At 36.8% G+C, this 22,586-nt stretch overlaps 1 protein-coding gene across 4 annotated transcripts in view; it reads left to right on the forward strand.

Annotated features, from left to right (window-relative positions):
* LOC120418520 (serine-rich adhesin for platelets) overlaps window positions 1-22,586 on the forward strand; it is a 55,297-nt gene that overhangs the window by 9,605 nt on the left and 23,106 nt on the right. For all 4 annotated transcript variants that reach the window (XM_052709592.1, XM_039580956.2, XM_052709591.1 and 1 more), the window contains exon 2: window positions 11,319-11,558. In XM_052709592.1, the coding sequence (XP_052565552.1) occupies window positions 11,509-11,558 (50 nt within the window). In that variant the 5' untranslated portion in view covers window positions 11,319-11,508. The remainder of the gene's footprint in view (window positions 1-11,318; window positions 11,559-22,586) is intronic.

Genomic DNA, 22,586 nt, shown 5'->3' on the forward strand with positions numbered 1-22,586 from the left:
TAAAAAAAGTGTATATAAAACACTAAAGTACTTATAACTTTTGATAGAGTTGTCAGATCCTCAATCTCTTAGGCTTATTGGAAAGGTCTTTTGATTACCTATCCAACGATGGATCGCATGATAGATCCGGACAGCTTTTTCATCAAAATATTTGAGATCCGGCCTCAAAAAAGTGTATAAATAACACTTAAGTGCTCATAACTTTTGATGGGGTTGTCAGATCTTCAATCTTTTGAATGCATTGGAAAGGTCTTTCAAATACCTTTCTAACAATATGTAGCATGACGGGGTTTCTTACAAAAACCACAGGGTTGTTACGGACGGCGCGGATCGCGCGGATGGCGCGGATGGCGCGTATCGCGCGGATCTGGCGCGGATTTGCTGGCTAATTTTGTTCAGGCGCGGATTTCGCGCGGATAGCAATTTTCATAAATAAAATAATTGAGAACGATAGAATTTCTTTCAAGTTACGAAGGAAAATATTATAAGCAATTAAATAAATTCAATCTTTTTCTATGCGTGCAAAAATATCTATTTCTAAGAAGTTGTTAATGAAGAAAATTTTCTTCTGAAAATTATTCATTGTTTTTTTTCTTAATACGAATCTTAAAAATAATCTTCAAGGAGCGTTTATTTTTAAAAATGTATTGAGATTTCTTATGTCGACATCGTTTTACATAACATTAAAACTCATTATTTTTGTTAACATTTGCTGACCTGGTTTAAATATTTTTCTATAATTATTCACATGATACATTTAATTTTTATCTTCTGACTCATATTTTAAACATTTTCCAAAGATTTAAACATAAGGATGTACATAAATGATTCTTAGGGTATGTTCCGGATTGGAACCCTTAGATTTTTTTTAAGATCGGTACAGGGTTCCAAAGTTTCCAAGGCATTTTTTAATATAGGAAACAATAAATATTGAGCGAGCATATTAATTACAGAATTTCAAAAAGCTTCAGATCTTTTTAGATTTTTTAAGTTTTTTCATTCTTAAATTTAAATTTTGAAATTTGTGGTTTATTAAAAATTGAAAGATTCTGTTGCCACTCTGATTTAAGTAGAATTGGTTCTACTCCCAATTATCAAAACATGACGAAATCCACTTAGCAATCTGCTAAAATCTCCGTCTAAAATTGAAAATTTCAGAAATTACATATTCAATTAAACAAAAAAATAAATAAATAGAATTCATAAATTTAAATTGCCAAAACTTGCAGACTCAAAAACGCAAAGAGAAATATGAATTCTCACATTCAAAAATTACAAGAAAAATTAACATAGATTTTTTTTAATTCATAAATTTTTAATTTTTTAAGAAAGTTCTTCAGTTATTGAATTATAAAATTATTAAATTATGAAACTATTAAATTATGAAATTATGAAATTATTAAATAATTAAATTGTTAAATTATTAAATTGTTAAATTATTAAATTATTAAATTATTAAATTATTAAATTATTAAATTATTAAATTATTAAATTATTTAATCATTAAATTATTAAATTATTAAATTATTAAATTATTAAATTTTTAAATTATTAAATTATTAAATTATTAAATTATTAAATTATTAAATTATTAAATTATTAAATTATTAAATTATTAAATTATTAAATTATTAAATTATTTAATTATTAAATTATTAAATTATTAAATTATTAAATTATTAAATTATTAAATTATTAAATTATTGAATTATTAAATTATTAAATTATTAAATTATTAAATTTTTAAATTATTAAATTATTAAATTATTAAATTATTAAATTATTAAATTATTAAATTATTAAATTATTAAATTATTAAATTATTAAATTATTAAATTATTAAATTATTAAATTATTTAATTATTAAATTATTAAATTATTAAATTTTTAAATTATTAAATTATTAAATTATTAAATTATTAAATTATTAATTTTATAAATTATTAAATCAATAAATTATTAAATTATTAATCCCTAGATTTTAGAATTTGGTGATTTATTTTAGGGTTTTATATTTTTTAAATTTTTGAATTAAATTTTTTTCCTGAGTTTGTTTTTAAAGCAAAGATATTTAAAGTGTTGCAAAAAATGCTAATATTGTTTCAGAAATGGCAGAAAAGGTTCCACTTGGTGCAGGTGGGATATGAATCCACAACTGATCAACGGATCAGTAATGCTTTCTGTATTATTCTTTTTTCGTTTAAAATTTTATTCATTATGTTACTCTCTTCTATGTTTGTCGCGATTTTTATATGGCGCGGATTTCGCGCGGATTGGGTCTTGGGGTCGGCGCGGATCTGGCGCGGATTTTTTTTCGACTTTTCCGTAACAACCCTGCATCAGTCAAGTTTTTATTTCACATAGGAATTAAAAGATGGTTACTGGCGAAATCGCAGTTTTTGGTTTTGTGCCCTAATCAAATGTTTGATTCGATTTGTCGTTTTGCCAAAAAAAAAAAAAAACACAACACAACAACAGCATAACCTGCTTCACCTTCTCACGCCTGTATTTAGATAATATTTTTGGCTTTCAAAAATCCATTCAAATATTGCAAATTAGATATAAAAGACCTGGCAATACTTTCAAATTATACGTGCACTCTAGTGTCGCTTAGAAAAACTTTTGAAATTTCGCTGTAATAAATTTTGATGGAAATCTTGTTTGGATCCTGCTATTTTTACATTTTTTTGATAAGTTTTTGCATTTTTTTAGATCTGAGTGTTGATGACCTGACAACATTATTGTTAAGAACTTGTGATATCGTAACTCTAGTTTTTTTTTTGGTTTCATTTCATGTTACATACTGAACTTATTCACCTGATACCGCCTTTTCTACACAACAAAAAGAGCAAAACAGACGAAGAGTTTAAAATTTAAAAAGTAAATATACCTATTTTTATTTAAAAAAAAACGGTGCTTAGGAGTCTACGGGTACTTTTCTGGCATAGTTGCCTGACTGTTAATCCACCTATGTGGTTGATGCCTTCCTCACTTTTTACCAACAATGGGTAATATCAGTGGTTTGGACACATAGTTCAGCTTTTTTTTTAAGATCCAGAAAAATAAGTACACAGATATAACTGAAGTGGTCATAACTCGAGACAAGGTTGCCAGATCTTCAATGTTGTGAACTCGTTGGAAAGATTTTTCGATTACCTTACCAACGATGGGTCGGATGATGGATCCGGACACTGTTTACATACATTTTAGTGAGATCCGGCTACAAAAAAACTACATAAATATCACTTAAGTGGCTATAACTCGAGACAAGTTTGCCAGATTATCAATGTTTTGGACTCGTTGGAAAGGTCTTTCAATTACCTAACTAACGATGTATAACATGATGATGTTTGGGTCAGTTTACTGCCATTTATTCAACTTTAGAAAATATGCGAAAACACATTTTTATATATTACTTTTGAACTACTTATCCCGTGTTGGATTATTGTTCCGGATGAGGGTCTAACACAACCAGATCAAACAGTGGGATAAGCGTTGTGGAGCCTTCCGGTGGTGGGGCGTCCTCCAAATGCTAATGCTAATGCTAAAATTACTTTTGAACTACTTATCGAAATTTCAAACAATTCAATAGCACCGTATGAGACCCTAAACCAAGTCAAATGCGACTGGTTTGGTAAAAATCGGTTCAGCCAGTGCTGAGAAAACTGAGTGACAGTTTTCGATTCTGAGTCGATATGTATACATCAAGGTGGGTTTTCGAGCTTTAAATAAAAAGTTCAATTTTAGAGCAGGATTTTAGCCTTACCTCAGTGAGGAAGGCAAAACTGAATTAACACATCGTTGATGTAATATTACTCAGTTTCTTATGTATTGTTATGATTATTTTGAAAAAGATCGTGTTAGCAGCAGTGCCGGGATGATGATTTTTTGTGGTATTCTTTTTGTGCTGTATTCGTGATCGTGTTCAGAATGCAAGGGAGCGCGTGGTCGTAAATATATTCCGAGTGAAAAGTGATTTTTTGTGTTCCTTTTGTTTTGCTTTTTTGTCGTGAATTGTGTGCTGTTACGAGGCCATGCGCTTGCCTTTCTGATTTTTTTGTGTGTCTTGAGCGTCATTTGTTTTTTATGTGCTTGTGTAATTATTTAATTGTTTTTATTTTATTTTCAATGCCCTTTCTATATCAACGCTGATCGGAAGTCACGGCGTCGGGTAAAATGTGTATACATTTTTCGACTAAGGTTTTATTTTTTTACGGTAAATATTCCATATCTATTAAATGTTCGAAAGACGCGATGACATTTTGGATCGTCGAGATAACTGTGTGTGAGTGATTTTGTGTGTTAACTAGAAATACCTTCCCATAGCATCGTTGCTCGGAAGGCTCGCCAACAGGAAAAATAACAGAAGCTTTAAAAAAATCTGAAGTAATCAAAAATTATAACAAATATTAAACCAAACAAAATCCTAGAACTTACAAATCAAATTTAGCCAAAACGATGCCAATGACGCTTCTAAAATGAAATGAAATCATTTGCTGACGTCCCTAAAGACCATTATTGCTTCAAGTCGGTGGCACCATTTTGCGACAGGGATGACTAACCAAAATGAAAACGTTAAAATCGATGACTGGTGGTGCCAAGGTTCGTCTTCTCTTCAACCTTGTTTTGCATCCTTGTTGGTCACCGCCATTGCGGACTCAGTTTTGGCAATAATGAAATGATGTTCCGGTTAAGTGTTGGATTGTTCGGAAGTCTTCAAAAGAGCGAGTAAAGTAAGTTAATGCTTATTTAGAAAGCACTTTGTTGTCTATATTTGAAGTTTGTTTTAAAAGGTTTTAACATAATAAGTGAATTGACTAATTCTAGAGTATGTAACAAAAAAAATCAACTTTGCCAATAAAAGGTTGCAATTTGATGGAATCTGCTCTAATTGAGGAAACCTCTCGTTATGCTTGTTTCGCTCATGCCCATCAGTGGCTGCTGCGCCCAAATTGGACCGGAAATCGACTTCGTTTCGACTTTGGCACTTCTGCTCTCACAGAGTTTACAAGCATACCTAAAACACACTCAAGTTTAGGTTCATTCAAATGAAAATTTCTCATGCCGACGCACCACCGAGTGACATTCACGGTCCATTGAGCGATTTGATTAAATTGGATTTTCATCAATCAGTTATTTTTGCGTATGGTTAGATTTATTCGAAATAGAAATGAAATAAAAAATGTTAAATCTCTTGTTAAAGTTATACAATTTCGCATTAATATTTATGTTGGGAATAGTTATAACAAATTAATTTTAGTTTAAACAAAATAAAAATTAAAATCACTAAGACGACTTATTGATTAGGAAACCCTCGTCATCCGTCACTGCTCTCACTTCCACCTAGCAATTTTCTCATTTTCTTACGGTAGCGAAAAGATCGCCTACAGCAAAAAAAAGAACAACAAAATCAACCAACAACACTTTTGTTGCTGCTGCTGGTCTTTCGTCATGCACGTTGGTTCGTTTTGCCTTCCTTTTCGTGTCGTCGGCCGAGAGATTGGGCCAAGATTGTGGCCGCTCAGCATGGCTTAATCTTTTTCACATCATTTTCGTGGGTTTATTTTGTTTTTCTCTTACTCACACACAGAAAAATAACAACATCAACATCAGCAGTCACATGTGAATTCATTCAACTTTTTTTTTGTTTGCGGCCAAAACGAACCAGACGACGATGTGAAAATTGCTAGTGCCGAATGGGTTTCGTGATTCGTTTTGGCTGCTGGCTGGCTGGCTGACACATTCCCATGAGAGAGGGCGGCTGCGATGAGAGCTAATTTAGAATCGATATTTTGAAGTACCGTTGGTGGGAGTGGAATGTGGAATGTTGAGCAAAATTGTTTAAAAAATGCTCGGAATAAATAAAAAGCACTATGTTTTACATCGAACCACTTCCAAGGTAATTTGGTAACTTTTTTTCCTTCAGTTGATCTACTCAATCCAGCTGTTAAATACTAATATTGTTACCGAAACTCAATTAATGAACTGAAATGAATACATCAAAGTACAAATTTATTAATTCTTTTCAAATGAAAACAGAAAACATAAACATATCGGAAAATCTTTGCAAAAAAGATTAGTTCGAATCTTATGAATATTTATAAATTTGATCCGATAATATTGTATAAAATAGTTGCTAGATCACCATTTCTTTAACTCATAGGAATAATATTTTTAATATCTTTTCAACAAAGTACAAAACGGTTATCCAGGAAGACAATTTCTTTTAAAATCAGAGTTATTTACATCCTTGTCAAATTTATATAAAATCTACACATGTATCTTAACTTCTAAACTTAGCTTGCAATCCAACTTTTTGAATTAAATCTTACTAATTTAGCCACCTAAAATTTCTATAAAATTTAACTTAAATACAGGAAAACACACCAACCAGACCTTTTGCACCAAGATTTGTGCTACAGACATTTTGGTATCTTCAAAACTACGGGAACCATCGATATATTTTTTTATTCATCTCCTAAAGAACGGTGAGCAATTCTCTGAGATTCCGGTCATTCGATCTTTTTTTTTTGAATTTTTTATCCGGCTGAAACTTTTTTGATGAGTTTGGTATGCCGAAAGAAGCCATTTTGCATTTGTCCATATAATTTTCCTTGCAAATTTGGCAGTTCTCTATACAAAAATGATGTATTAAAATAAAAAATTCTGTATCTTTTGAAGGATTTTTTTGATCGATTTGGTGTCCTCGGCAAAGTTGTAGGTATAGATAAGGACTACACTGAAAAAAATGGTACACAGTAAAAAAACTTAATTTGCAAAAAAAAACAATATTTTTATTTTTTCATTTTCTGATACGTTTAAGAGCCAGTTTTTCACCAATGTGTAACAGGTCGTATCGAGGTGCTCCGATTTGGATGAAACTTTCAGCGTTTGTTTGTCTATACATGAGATGAACTCATGCCAAATATGAGCCATCTACGACAAAGGGAAGTGGTGTAAAACGGGCTTTGAAGTTTGAGGTCGAAAAAACATTAAAAATCTTAAAATTGCTCGCATTTCCGTAAAACTTCATCAAACCCAACTCTCGTAGATGCATTCGAAAGGTCTTTTGAAGCACTTCAAAATGTGCCATAGACATCCAGGATTGGTTTGATTTTCTCTCATAGCTTTTGCAAATTACTGATAAAAATGGATTTTTTTAAAACCTTAATATCTTTTTCCAACAGCCTCAAACACCCATACTCCCATAGGTCAAAACATAGGTAATTTCATGGACTATAAGCCTTTGGAAATAACTTTTTGGCCAATCGCAGTTTTTCTCATAGTTTTTCGATTTTTCTATAACAAACATTTTACAACGTTAGTTTTTGCCCTGTAGGCCGTCATAGCGGCACATATTGGTCTCAATTTTGTTATATTCGGAATCCTCGGACAATTTCACGTAAGTTAGAAGTATTGGAGTTGTAAATTTGATTGGAAAAATGCCATTTAAAATTAATTAAAATATTTGTTAACTTTTTTTCGGATTAGGGGTAGAACAGATATTCGCCTACTTAATACGGTATTTGACGTTTTGATCACAAGGTAAATAAGATCCATTTCTTTTTTATAAATTTTTTTTTTATTTATTTTTTAAATCAATTTTACAACTTCAATACTTCTAACTAACGTGAAATTTTCCGAGGATTTCGAATATGACAAAATTGAGACTAAAAAGTGCCGCTATGGAGGCCTACAGGGCAAAAACTAACGTTGTAAAATGTTTGTTATAGAAAAATCGAAAAACTATGAGAAAAACTGCGATTGGCCAAAAAGTTATTTCCGAAGGATTATAGTCCATGAAATTACCTATCTTTTGACCTATGGGAGTATGGGTGTTGGAGGCTGTTGGAAAAAGATATTAAGGTTTTAAAAAAATCAATTTTTAACAGTAATTTGCAAAAGCTATGAGAAAAAGTCAAGCCGGTCCTGGATGTCTATGGCCCATTTTGAAGTGCTTCAAAAGATCTTTCAAATGCATCTACGAGAGTTGGGTTTGATGAAGTTTTACGGAAATGCGAGCAATTTTAAGATTTTTTAGGTTTTTTGGACCTCAAACTTCGAAGCCCGTTTTACCCCACTTCCTTTTGTCGTAGAGGGCTCATATTTGGCATGAGTTCATCTCATGTATAGACAAACAAACGCTTAAAGTTTCATCCAAATCGGAGCACCTCGATACGACCTCTAGAACAAACCGAGCAGAATTTACAAATACAGTAGTTGTTCGGTAACTGGGCGTTGTTTAACTGGGCTGCTTTTTAACTGGGCGCTCGATAACTGGGCCGTAGCCCAGTTAAAAAGCAGACAAACGTCAAAAACCCAAAACAAACCGAAATCACCGAGGGGTTAATGGATGCAAAAATCATGGTCAACAATTAACAAACTTTTTTCAAACTTTTATGTTATTTTAAGTCACAATTAAAGAAATATGAAAAGTAATCATTGTAAATAAATTTTAGTTTTGTTTATTTTTATATTTCATCAAATAAATATTATGCATCGGTAGTCCCCTCGTTATTTTTCGTCCAGCCCAGTTAGCGAACAGCATTCGATGACTGGGCTACGTTCTCAGCCCAGTTACCGAACAACTACTGTACGGCCTCTTAAGGGGTCATCAAATGCCAACTGTGCAGAAATGGGCAAAAACTCGTCGATCGAGTTATAAATTTTTGAATCAATACTGATCTAAAAAAAATCGAAATATTGGTATTATAATTTTTTCCACTTCATTTTTAGATGTAAAATCGAAATTGGCAATCAAAAAGTACTTCAGTGAAATTTTGATAAAGTGTACCGTTCTAAAGTTACAGTCATTTTTAGGTAACTTTTGTTTAAAAAATAGTCTCAGTTATTCATTTTTTTTTTTAATTAGTGCCCATGTTTGCCCACTCTTGCAAAAAAAATGTTATGTTTAAATCAAGACTAACATTTCAAAAGGGCCAAACATTCAATATTACGCCCTTTTGAAAGGTTAGTCTTGTTTTAAAAACTTTGAAAATATTGTTTTCGAAAAGATCGGAAAATTTCACGAATGTTTCATATTTTAACATTGAAAACCGGACCATTAGTAGCTGAGATATCGACATTAGAAAATGGTGGGTTATTTGGGTGAGACTTAGAAAACATCAATTTTCCTGTTTTTAAACCTTTGCATGGCAATATCTCAGCAACTAAGGGTTGTAACAACAAAGTTCAAAAAAGCAAAATTTAGAGAATTTTCTCAGAATTTCAAAAATATTTTTTTGCAAAATTGGGCAAACATGGGCAATACCACTAATTTTAAAATAATGAATAACTGAGACTATTTTTTTCAAAGTTACCTAACAATGACTATAACTTGAAAATGTTGCACTTTATCTTGATTTCAGTAGAGTACTTTTTGATTGCAAATTCAAAATCTCACAACTCAGTCAAAGATTTTTGGCCCATTCTGGAAATTTCTGAAAAGTTGGCAATTTATTTCCCCCAAAACATATCAGGAAATGAAAAAAATAGTGTTTTTTTGCAAATCAGTTTTAGTGACAAAAAGTGAAATAAAAAACACTAAAAAAAATTTACCGTGTATCATTTTTTTCAGTGTAGTCCTTATCCATATCTACCTATAGCGATTGTCCAAGCTTCATACAAAAAAGTTTTTTTTTTTGTATGGACAATGGTCCACGTGGGGGGTTAGAGACTACCACTATAGTGTCCACGTGATTTATGGATTGTCCCTAGGCAAAATTAAATCTGTCAAATTTCAGTTGTTTATTATCTGTTTTACTAAAATATATATCTTAAATTCAGTTTATCGAAAAAAATTACTGAACTTTTCGAATTAGCTTTTACTTTATTCTTTTGACCCTTAAAACAATTAAAAAATTTATTGTTTCAAAAAATACATATTTTGGGAATCCTACTTTTAGTAAAAAAAAAAGTTTAATACAGAAATGGGTTATTCTTTTTAAGCGTATGGCTATTTTGCTGAGTAATCCTAATTTTAATCCACATCTTTGCTGAAGAGTTTAGAAAATCCCAAATCTTCATATATTTACGTAACCATTTTTGTATGACCAACCTGCAAAATTGTATTCAGATTTGTATTTGTAAAATACTAATTTAAAAATCGCGGAATATTATTTGAAAATTAAGAAAATTACTCAATTTTTAGTCGAAATTTAAAAAAATACATCCAAATTAGTAGTATTTCAACCAAGTTGGGTAAATACGAAAAGTGATTAAAAAAAAAAATTTTGAAGCGAGCAGCAAACATTTTTTTTTTGCGATTACGAAAAATACCCTTTGAATGAAATTTTAAGTCAAATGTCCATGTGTTTAGTCAATTCAAAGTTGAAATCAAAACAATATTGAAAAGAATTACTTTTCGATTATGTTAAATATTTTTGGTGAAGAAAAGTGGGCCATTTCAACATTTGAAAATGACAGGAAAAGTTTGTAGCTTTACAATGGAATTGTGAAAAGAAGATTTTTTTCAGCTCTCTGAAATAATTTTATTTATAATTTCGTTGTGAAACCACATTTTTTACAACAATCTACATTTTTACGCAAAAAAAACATTCGGGTTCTGAAAATTTAAACTTTTCAGGACATGTATCAAATTTTACTTTTCGATACTGTTTTGGAGTCTTGACCTTTAGTTTGACGGAACATAAATTCAAGTGAGGAAACAGTTTTTTCATTAGAAAAATCCAAAAATAATAAATGCAAGAAAAACACCATTTAAATCTAAAATTAAGTTAAAATGACAATACATTTAGAAAATATGTTGAACAATTTTTGAAATAAATCAATCGTTAAAACATATTTCTACTATCCCAACCGCTCCCTTCTGGGTTTAACTTCTGTTCGATGACCTGGGCCGATGATCAAGGTTTGCAGAAAAAAAAAGCAAAGTAAATCGAGATGCATGAACTCATAGGCGCATGTTACACAGTGTACAAAACGTCAGCAGAGTGAAGTGAAGAACGCGCATGCTGTGGAGTACGGCCCCAAAGGAATTACGCAGGAAGAAAAGGCACTCTGGCATTTCTATTCCGACACGACTAGGTGTGTGATCTCATGCGTGCCTGCCGACTTGGTTGGTGCGCGGTATTGTTGGCAGAACGGGAAAATCGAGCGATTATCTCATGGTTCTGGCAATCGAAGTGAAGATCTGATCAACGATTCGTAACACGAAGAAGCAAGAAGAAGTGGAAAAACATAAGTGAAGAAGCAGCAACATCAAGCAACACCCTGAGCAACAAATTAGCAAATGTTTTAAATTTCTGCAAAATTTGCGTGATTTTCATGTGATTTTTCTTTCTCTCATCCACCAACAGCGTGCGTAAAAGGCTAGAAAAGAAACGTGTGCGTGTTTGTGTGCAATCTTTTCTGGCAGATATAAAGTGAAATCAAAAAATCAATCTTGATGTAGATGTGAAACCAAAGTGCTCGAAGAACCCAATCTAAGGTGAACTCGTCTCGAGTGCCCACGTGGAGGAGCTCAGCACTACCGCCCTCCCTCGCACAATGGACATTATCGACGTCGACGACGTGCTCGGAGATGACTCATTTATCGGGTAAGTTTCAATTCTTGTTTGTTTCGTTTTAACTGCAATTACCTCTCCGGTGCGATACGGTGTGAGCAATAGGGTGTCCAAACTATGTACTTTAAAATCCTATAGCCCAACAAGTCGGGCTTATTTCTATCAAAATAGCAAACAAAAACATAGGATCGCTTTTTTTGGACACCCTAATGAGCAAACATCGACTTTGAACCGGGGAAGCATCAGACAACAAAGTGTGTGTAACAATCTTGTGTATGTTTATAAACTTGATGTGTGCGTGTTTTTCCTTGAAGCAGAACGCCCAGGAGTGCCGGCTCGTTTTTGAGTTCGCTGCTCTGGAGTTTGTTTTGATTTTGCACGTACGCACTCTTGCATTCGAGTGTTGTGTGAGTAGAATACATTTTATGTGTGCAAAATTGGAAAACGAGCTGTGGATTGTACAACTTTTCACTTGAATCAATTTTTCAAAAAACTGTATAAAAAATGTTTAAATAGGTTTCAAATGTTAAAATCATTGGATTCTCTCATATGTTGAAATTTAATTTTCTAATTTTTATTAAAATTATGCATACTATAAGGTGTAGTAGTTATCGAAGTATAGCTTTTTGAAGTTAACAGTTTCGAAAAACAGTTGCCACAATATCTCAGTACTGCTTTGACCAAAACGGCTCAAAATTTTGGTGAAGAATCAGTAAACCAGTTCCGTGTGCATTACAAAGGCAGATTAAAAGAAAATAAAATTTAGTTTGGTGTTTTTTTATACAAAAGATCAAAAATAATTTGATTTTTGTATTTTTATGAAATTGAAAATATCAAAATCGGGCTTCGTCATGCACCCGGGATATGTCTTGAGAGTATTCAACCCAAATTTCGTCAAATCAAATCCTCTCTGCGGTAAACATAACGCAGTAGGGCTGGCCGCTTTAATTTTCTAATACAAAAGTGCTTGGGGCGTAATCTAATTACGAGAATTCTCAGTCTTTAAGAAGCTTTATTCAGGGTGGCCACTCAAGTCGGGAAATCGGCAAAAAGTCGAGAATTCGCCAAAATCCACATGAAAAATCGAGTAAAAGTCTGGAATTTGTGATTTTTTGTCCAAAAGTCGGGAAAAGTTGAAAATTCCAATCATAGGGTAGGGTACCCAAGTAACATTTTAAGCTTTATCAAAGCTGTCACAACCGCTATAAAACCTATCAGCCAAAACCAACATTAAAACCACCAAGTCGTAACAGCCTCCCCAGAACCCCGATAAACCTCACTTAAAACCCAAAAGGACCTCCGCAAAAGGTTGTTACGGCCTATTTATAAAACCCACATAGGAGTTCAAGGCTTTACAACGAAATCCTAACAACCTCCTTAAAGCCTTGATAAAGCCTTTGTTAAAACCTTGTTAGGAGTTAGGGAAAATGACATTTCATACGTCTTCATGCGTCTTATGACAAACAGATTTTATTCTGGCAAAAAATGAGTCTTCGTCTTGCCAAATGAAATTATGGAGATGGTTGTCAAAAATGATGATGATGATATGATAGATATTGGAGGTAATTGAAATAATTTTAAACCTTATTTCTCGAAATTGGTGGCTCAAATTCAGCTGCGGTTAAAATTTTATTGATGATTGTAGGGGAGATAGAGCCAAAAAAATCAACTCGCTTCATCAAAAATCATTATTTTGTAGTCATAGTTTTTAATGTTAAAAAATATTGTGTTGCAAATCTTTGCAAAAAATGTTCAAATTATGTTTGAACTTCTGTGGCTATGCTAACGATGTCACAAATTCATCATAATTGTGTGTTTTCATCAAATTTATGATTTTTAATTTTTTTTTGCCAAGATGGCGGTCAATCATATTCAATCAGAGCACGCGTTTAGCGCCATATTTATGCACTGCTTTTTGGCCGCGATAAATGCTCTATTAGGAGCTTATGGTTTTAAGTGAGCTTTTTGCATGCCTAATGGCACTTGACAGCTACAACACCCTTGGTTTTAACAAAGCATGCGATAAAACCGTTTGGCATGGCATTGCCATCTGGTTTTCAAGCCTCTATTAAAACTTTCATAAAACCTTATTGAAAGCCAGTCGGCATTTATTTTCTCCCGGTTTTATGTCCGAGGCATAAAACCTTGTTAGAACCTATTAATTAGCTCTTGCTTGTTGGTTGCGGTGAATGCCCAAATAAAACTATTAAGCAATCAAGATGCTACAATAAAACCTTAATAAAACTTGGTGGTGGCTAGTTGGTTTAAAAATGTTACTTGGGTAGTCATCAATGAGACACTTTTGGTTTTCAACTTTAAACGATTTTTCTAATTTATTCATCAGCATTTTTTAATGAGCTTTTTGTTGCAATTTTTTTCTTTAAGTGTGTTCTAACATTGACCAACATATGAGATCGATCCGACATCTACAGCCAGAGTTATTCAACTGTCTCACTGTAGACGCACTTGGCAGGAACAATGAGACAGCTGGGGAACAATGAGACACTTTTCTAGTAAAACATCATGTTTTTGTATTGTTCCATTACAGTTGACTTGCCTAAACATTTTAGAGCAATTTCTCCAAAATGAAACTTTAATTAACAAAAGTTATACTAAAAAGTATTTAAATTTTGTAAAATCCATATATTTATACCAAATAACTTTGTATGTTTGGTTAAATGAAATTAAAACTCTTTAAATATGCCAAAAATCACTTTCAATTTATGTTTTGAAAAATTTGCATGGATTTTGAAATGTTTAATGAAGAAAAATCAAAGTGTCTCATTGTTACCCATGGGCTAAAATGAGTGGGGAACAATGAGACAGCCCTGGATTCTGGGTATATTCCAAATTTTGGTCAAACCTAATGATAGGACACTGTAGCCCAACTCAATCCCTATGGAACGTCGAAAGAAATTTGAAGAAATATTAGTTTTGGTGTAAATGGCAGCCTACGAGCGAACAAGTATTTTTTGTCTATAATTTACTTTTACACCCCAGAATCAAACATTTATGAATAACTTTTCAAGGGAGCGTCCATAACCAAAGCCACTATTATAGCAGACGTGTATCCAGTAGATATACCTTTCCCCCAAATATGAGCCTGATTGGTTGAAACTACGACTTGTGAGATCCATTTTATCATTGTTCCCCGTGTCTCATTGATGACTACTCTACCCTACTTGTTTTAAAATTATTTTCTAACTCTTGAACAAGTTTGTTATATTTTGTACAATTTTCAAATTAAATTCACTAAATTTTTCTTCAGTAATTTACTTAAAATTAGAAAAAAATCGTTCACAATTTCAATCTATTTTAGAATGAAAATGTCATTTAAGGGGTTACATACATGTAAAAAATCTCAAAATTTTAAATTGTAGAATATTTGTTAAATCCACTCAAAGGATGATTATTAATCACTCCTGAAAGTTTCATGAAGATATTTCATGATTAAACTGAGTAAGAGACGATTTAAGCTCAAAATTTTGCCATGCGCAAAGCGAGCTGTCAAACTTTGTTGGCGTTTTTCTCTACACCCATAGTTGATTTACGGGTGCCACGATATCTCGAGATGGGAAGGACCAAATTGGCTGAAATTTGAGGTGAAGACTCTATCCCGTGTGCATGACGATGCCCAATTTTTAAAATTTGCTTTTTAGAAAAATACTAAAATCAAAAACTTTTGGTTTTTTTTTCATGAAAAACACAAAAATATTTTTATCTTTTTTTAAATAAACTTTTTGAAAATCGGGCTTCGTCATGCACACAGAATCGGTTTAACGAGTCTTCACCAAAATTTTTAGCCAATTTGGTCAAGACAGTGTTGAGATATCGTGGCACCCGTTTTTTGAAATTGCTATATCTCGGCAATGATGCAACCAAATGTCTTCCAATTTGATTTGTTTGTAGGTGAAAATGTATATTTTTGCCTTCTGAGCGGCCGTGGCTGACTGGTTACGGTGTTCGCTTTGTAAGCGAATGGTTCTGGGTTCGATTCCCATCTGCTCCCAACGAGAAAGTTAACCCGGGCATGGTCTTCGGGTCTATAGGACCCAGTAGCACTATAAAAGTAATTGTAACTTTTGACCAAAAACACCTAGAGATCTGAAATTTTGTGACTTTGTGTATCTTACTAAGACACACATTCTGGCCAAAAATGAACTTCCGGTGGCCACCGGAAGTGCCCACCAAAAAAAAACTGACACCAATGGTATTCCGGGTCTATAGGACCCAGAAATGATTTCAGCTGCCAAAATTCGAGATTGTAACCGATTTTGGATGTCTTGACCGCAAATGAAAGGCTAGGATGTCTACTTTCTGAATCCGACTGGCAGAACCGGTTTTGGACACCGTGGCCACCGGGAACCTGCTATAACCGAAAAAAGTCCTTTTTGAGGCCCCTACTTTGGGGACCTGTATCTCCGAAACGATTGCACATAGCAGGTTGCTTCCGGTTGCATTCGACAGATAATAACCTGAATTTTAAGCCCCAGAAAAAATAATTGGTCCATAGTGGCCACCGGTTCCGGTAACCCGGAACTTCCGGAAAACTTGATTTTTGCAGTTTTTGACATAAAACCGTCACACAGACCAGTATTTTGAAACGGATTATTTTGCAAATCATTGCAGAAGGATACTACATACTACCCCTGACTATTTGGTATCGGTTCTGGCCAACTCTGGCCAATCCGGAACCGGTTCCAGGGTACCACTAAAACGGTTCCAATAATTGTCACGCTAGAAACCCGTCATGTTGCATATCAAACTTCATGAAATTGCATGTTATGACCATCTGAGGTCATGCCGATGTCCTCTGACCCAACCTGGTCACTCCGGAACCAGTTACCGGTGGCCACTGAGGGACACTATCGGAATATGCAATGAACCCTATCATCCGACGTATCAAACTTCATGAAATTGAAAGTTATGACCATCTGAGGTCATGCCGATGTCCTCTGACCCAACCTGGTCATTCCGGAACCAGTTACCGGTGGCCACTTGGGGACACTATCGGAATATGCAATGAACCCTATCATCCGACGTATCAAACTTCATGAAATTGAAAGTTATGACCATCTGAGGTCATGCCGATGTCCTCTGACCCAACCTGGTCACTCCGGAACCTGTTACCGGTGGCCACTGGAGGACACTATCGGAATATGCAATGAACCCTATCATCCGACGTATCAAACTTCATGAAATTGAAAGTTATGACCATCTGAGGTCATGCCGATGTCCTCTGACCCAACCTGGTCACTCCGGAACCAGTTACCGGTGGCCACTGGGGGACACTATCGGAATATGCAATGAACCCTATCATCCGACGTATCAAACTTCATGAAATTGAAAGTTATGACCATCTGAGGTCATGCCGATGTCCTCTGACCCAACCTGGTCACTCCGGAACCTGTTACCGGTGGCCACTGGAGGACACAATCGGAATATGCAATGAAACCTTTCATCCGACGTATCAAACTTCATGAAATTGAAAGTTATGACCATCTGTGGTTATGCCGATGTCCTCTGACCCAACCTGGTCATTCCGGAACCAGTTACCGGTGGCCACTGGAGGACACTATCGGAATATGCAATGAACCCTATCATCCGACGTATCAAACTTCATGAAATTGAAAGTTATGACCATCTGAGGTCATGCCGATGTCCTCTGACCCAACCTGGTCACTCCGGAACCTGTTACCGGTGGCCACTGGAGGACACTATCGGAATATGCAATGAACCCTATCATCCGACGTATCAAACTTCATGAAATTGAAAGTTATGACCATCTGAGGTCATGCCGATGTCCTCTGACCCAACCTGGTCACTCCGGAACCTGTTACCGGTGGCCACTGGAGGACACTATCGGAATATGCAATGAACCCTATCATCCGACGTATCAAACTTCATGAAATTGAAAGTTATGACCATCTGAGGTCATGCCGATGTCCTCTGACCCAACCTGGTCACTCCGGAACCAGTTACCGGTGGCCACTGGGGGACACTATCGGAATATGCAATGAACCCTATCATCCGACGTATCAAACTTCATGAAATTGAAAGTTATGACCATCTGAGGTCATGCCGATGTCCTCTGACCCAACCTGGTCACTCCGGAACCTGTTACCGGTGGCCACTGGAGGACACAATCGGAATATGCAATGAACCCTATCATCCGACGTATCAAACTTCATGAAATTGAAAGTTATGACCATCTGAGGTCATGCCGATGTCCTCTGACCCAACCTGGTCACTCCGGAACCTGTTACCGGTGGCCACTGGAGGACACTATCGGAATATGCAATGAACCCTATCATCCGACGTATCAAACTTCATGAAATTGAAAGTTATGACCATCTGAGGTCATGCCGATGTCCTCTGACCCAACCTGGTCACTCCGGAACCAGTTACCGGTGGCCACTGGGGGACACTATCGGAATATGCAATGAACCCTATCATCCGACGTATCAAACTTCATGAAATTGAAAGTTATGACCATCTGAGGTCATGCCGATGTCCTCTGACCCAACCTGGTCACTCCGGAACCTGTTACCGGTGGCCACTGGAGGACACAATCGGAATATGCAATGAAACCTTTCATCCGACGTATCAAACTTCATGAAATTGAAAGTTATGACCATCTGTGGTTATGCCGATGTCCTCTGACCCAACCTGGTCACTCCGGAACCAGTTACCGGTGGCCACTTGGGGACACTATCGGAATATGCAATGAACCCTATCATCCGACGTATCAAACTTCATGAAATTGAAAGTTATGACCATCTGAGGTCATGCCGATGTCCTCTGACCCAACCTGGTCACTCCGGAACCTGTTACCGGTGGCCACTGGAGGACACTATCGGAATATGCAATGAACCCTATCATCCGACGTATCAAACTTCATGAAATTGAAAGTTATGACCATCTGAGGTCATGCCGATGTCCTCTGACCCAACCTGGTCACTCCGGAACCAGTTACCGGTGGCCACTGAGGGACACTATCGGAATATGCAATGAACCCTATCATCCGACGTATCAAACTTCATGAAATTGAAAGTTATGACCATCTGAGGTCATGCCGATGTCCTCTGACCCAACCTGGTCACTCCGGAACCAGTTACCGGTGGCCACTTGGGGACACTATCGGAATATGCAATGAACCCTATCATCCGACGTATCAAACTTCATGAAATTGAAAGTTATGACCATCTGAGGTCATGCCGATGTCCTCTGACCCAACCTGGTCACTCCGGAACCTGTTACCGGTGGCCACTGGAGGACACTATCGGAATATGCAATGAAACCTATCATCCGACGTATCAAACGTCATGAAATTGAAAGTTATGACCATCTGTGGTTATGCCGATGTCCTCTGACCCAACCTGGTCACTCCGGAACCAGTTACCGGTGGCCACTGAGGGACTCTATCGGAATATGCAATGAACCCTATCATCCGACATATCAAACTTCATGAAATTGAAAGTTATGACCATCTGAGTTCATGCCGATGTCCTCTGACCCATCCTGGTCACTCCGGAACCGGTTACCGGTGGCCACTGGAGGACACTATCACACTATCACACTATGTCTATAATTTCTAAAATATCAAAATCAAAGGTTAGATGAAAGAGTTTCTGCACCCAAATCTCGGCAACACTCGGTTTGAGAGAAAGACGGCCTCATGAAGTTTTATATGTCGGACGATAGGGTTTCTATTCAAGTTTGATATTTCGGATGATAGGGTTTCTAGCATATTCCACAAATGTCCCCAAGTGGCCATCGGAAACCGATTCCGAAGTGACCAGATAAGTTCAAAGAACGTTAGCATGACCTCAGATGGTCATGACTTTCAATTTCATGAATCTTGATACGTCGGATGATAGGGTTTACTACATACTCAGAGAGTGTCACCAAGTTGCCAACGGTAACCGATTCCGAAGTGACCAGATAAGTTCAAAGAACGTTAGCATGACCTCAGATGGTCATGACTTTCAATTTCATGAAGTTTGATACGTCGGATGATAGGGTTCATTGCATATTTCGATAGTATCCCTCAGTGGCCACCGGTAACCGGTTCCGGAGTGACCAGGTTGTGTCAGGGGACATCAGCGTGACCTCAGATGGTCATAACTTTCAATTTCATGAAGTTTGATACGTCGGATGATAGGGTTTATGCATATTCCGATAGTGTCCCCCAGTGGCCACCGGTAACCGGTTCCGGAGTGACCAGGATGGGTCAGAGGACATCGGCATGACCTCAGATGGTCATAACCAGGCCTGCAAAATGTTTCCAACCCAGCGTACACATGAAGCAAACCAAAATGTCAGTTCAGCATCTGACTGTAAGCTTACTGTGTCCGTTCAACCACTGCCGCCTGACTCGTGCCGGTCGGCTGCTGGAGAATGAGAGACGTAAAAAAATGAGCTACACTCACTTAATTCGTGTCGTATGACTGACTCGTAAAATCCTCTCTAAACAATATTTTGACTTTTTTTAAACAATTGAATGGTTCTAGACTGTGCAAAACACTTAAAACAACCATAACTTATATTCAAAATTACATTTCCACACATAAATACCAACTTTTTGTGTAAAAATTTGTTTCTTTATGTGTGTGCGTGCAACGTCGAATGAGCGTTGGTCGACTACTGCCTCGCATTGCAGTTGCTCAGTGAGCTAGGGCACTCACGACTGAGTCGGGTTTGTTTATGTCACGGTTTTGCGGTTCAGTGAATGGATCTGAAAGAATCGTGTATGCGTCGCCGATTTTCGCGTCAGGACCCCTGACATTTTCAGCTCTGGTCATAACTTTCAATTTCATGAAGTTTGATACGTCGGATGATAGGGTTTATGCATATTCCGATAGTGTCCCCCAGTGGCCACCGGTAACCGGTTCTGGAGTGACCAGGATGGGTCAGAGGACATCGGCATGACCTCAGATGGTCATAACTTTCAATTTCAGAAGTTTGATATGTCGGATGATAGGGTTCATTGCATATTCCGATAGTGTCCTCCAGTGGCCACCGGTAACAGGTTCCGGAGTGACCAGGTTGGGTCAGAGGACATCGGCATGACCTCAGATGGTCATAACTTTCAATTTCATGAAGTTTGATACGTCGGATGATAGGTTTCATTGCATATTCCGATAGTGTCCTCCAGTGGCCACCGGTAACTGGTTCCGGAGTGACCAGGATGGTTCAGAGGACATCGACATGATCTCAGATGGTCATAACATTCAATTTCATGAAGTTTGATACGTCGGATGATAGGGTTCATTGCATATTCCGATAGTGTCCCCCAGTGGCCACCGGTAACCGGTTCCGGAGTGACCAGGATGGGTCAGAGGACATCGACATGATCTCAGATGGTCATAACTTTCAATTTCATGAAGTTTGATACGTCGGATGATAGGGTTCATTGCATATTCCGATAGTGTCCCCCAGTGGCCACCGGTAACCGGTTCCGGAGTGACCAGGATGGGTCAGAGGACATCGGCGTGACCTCAGATGGTCATAACTTTCAATTTCATGAAGTTTGATACGTCGGATGATAGGGTTCATTGCATATTCCGATAGTGTCCCCCGGTGGCCACCGGTAACCGGTTCCGGAGTGACCAGGATGGGTCAAAGGTCATCGGCATGACCTCAGATGGTCATAACATGCAAATTCATGAAGTTTGATATGCAACATGACGGGTTTCTAGCGTGACAATTATTGGAACCGTTTTAGTGGTACCCTGGAACCGGTTCCGGATTGGCCAGAGTTGGCCAGAACCGATACCAAATAGTCAGGAGTAGTATGTAGTATCATTCTGCAATGATTTGCAAAATAATCCGTTTCAAAATACTGGTCTGTGTGACGGTTTTATGTCAAAAACTGCAAAAATCAAGTTTTCCGGAAGTTCCGGGTTACCGGAACCGGTGGCCACTATGGACCAATTATTTTTTCTGGGGCTTAAAATTCAGGTTATTATCTGTCGAATGCAACCGGAAGCAACCTGCTATGTGCAATCGTTTCGGAGATACAGGTCCCCAAAGTAGGGGCCTCAAAAAGGACTTTTTTCGGTTATAGCAGGTTCCCGGTGGCCACGGTGTCCAAAACCGGTTCTGCCAGTCGGATTCAGAAAGTAGACATCCTAGCCTTTCATTTGCGGTCAAGACATCCAAAATCGGTTACAATCTCGAATTTTGGCAGCTGAAATCATTTCTGGGTCCTATAGACCCGGAATACCATTCGTGTATGTAGAAAACGAAGACCATGGCCAGGTTAAGTACACAGAATTTGAAATGATGAATATGAACGAAAAATCAAAGTCGCTCGAGGCGGGGTTCGATCCCCCGTCCTTTGGGTTGGTAAGCAAAAATGCTAACCACTAGGCCATGACGACTTGGTAAGCTTGGACTGGAATTAGGAAAATACTGTTACAGAGAGCGAGTTGTGGCGCTATAACCACGGCAAATAGTGTCCAGGGCATTCGTGGAAATACAATGTCCCATCCCAGAGGGTCCCGGAGTACCAAATCTTCTTAGCATGGTGCTCCCAACGAATACAAACAAATCACGGAGCGTATGGTGGTGTGTCCCCACGCTTCTTCCTCCCCTGTCGATTCAGAATTGTGTTGTTGTTCGAACACTCAGTGCTCAAACTCAACCCAATTACGAGTCATCTCTGCGATACGGCTTTACGCAGTAGGCCTGGCCGCTTTAACGCTTGTGATGTCTCAATGCATTTTCAATGCAATGGCACACTACAAATGTTAATAAATGACAAGAAGAGTGCTAGGCGTCATCTAACCTAAGGCACTCTCCAGGATCCCTTCGAAAGATTGGCTGCGCTAGGGTCTGATTAGATTAGATTAGATTAGAAAATGTATATTTTTGCCTTCCTCACCTCACTGAGGCAAGGCTATAAAATCACTCAAAAAATGAACTTTTTAAAGAAGCCTCCAAGATATACCTTTACGTATACATATCGGCTCAGAATCAAATTCTGAGCAAATGTCTGTGCGTGTGGATGGACGTAATTTTTTTTTTCTCACTCACTTTTCTCGGAACTGGCTCGAC

This window comes from Culex pipiens, chromosome 3 (assembly GCF_016801865.2).
Source record: "Culex pipiens pallens isolate TS chromosome 3, TS_CPP_V2, whole genome shotgun sequence".
Lineage (NCBI taxonomy): Eukaryota > Metazoa > Arthropoda > Insecta > Diptera > Culicidae > Culex > Culex pipiens.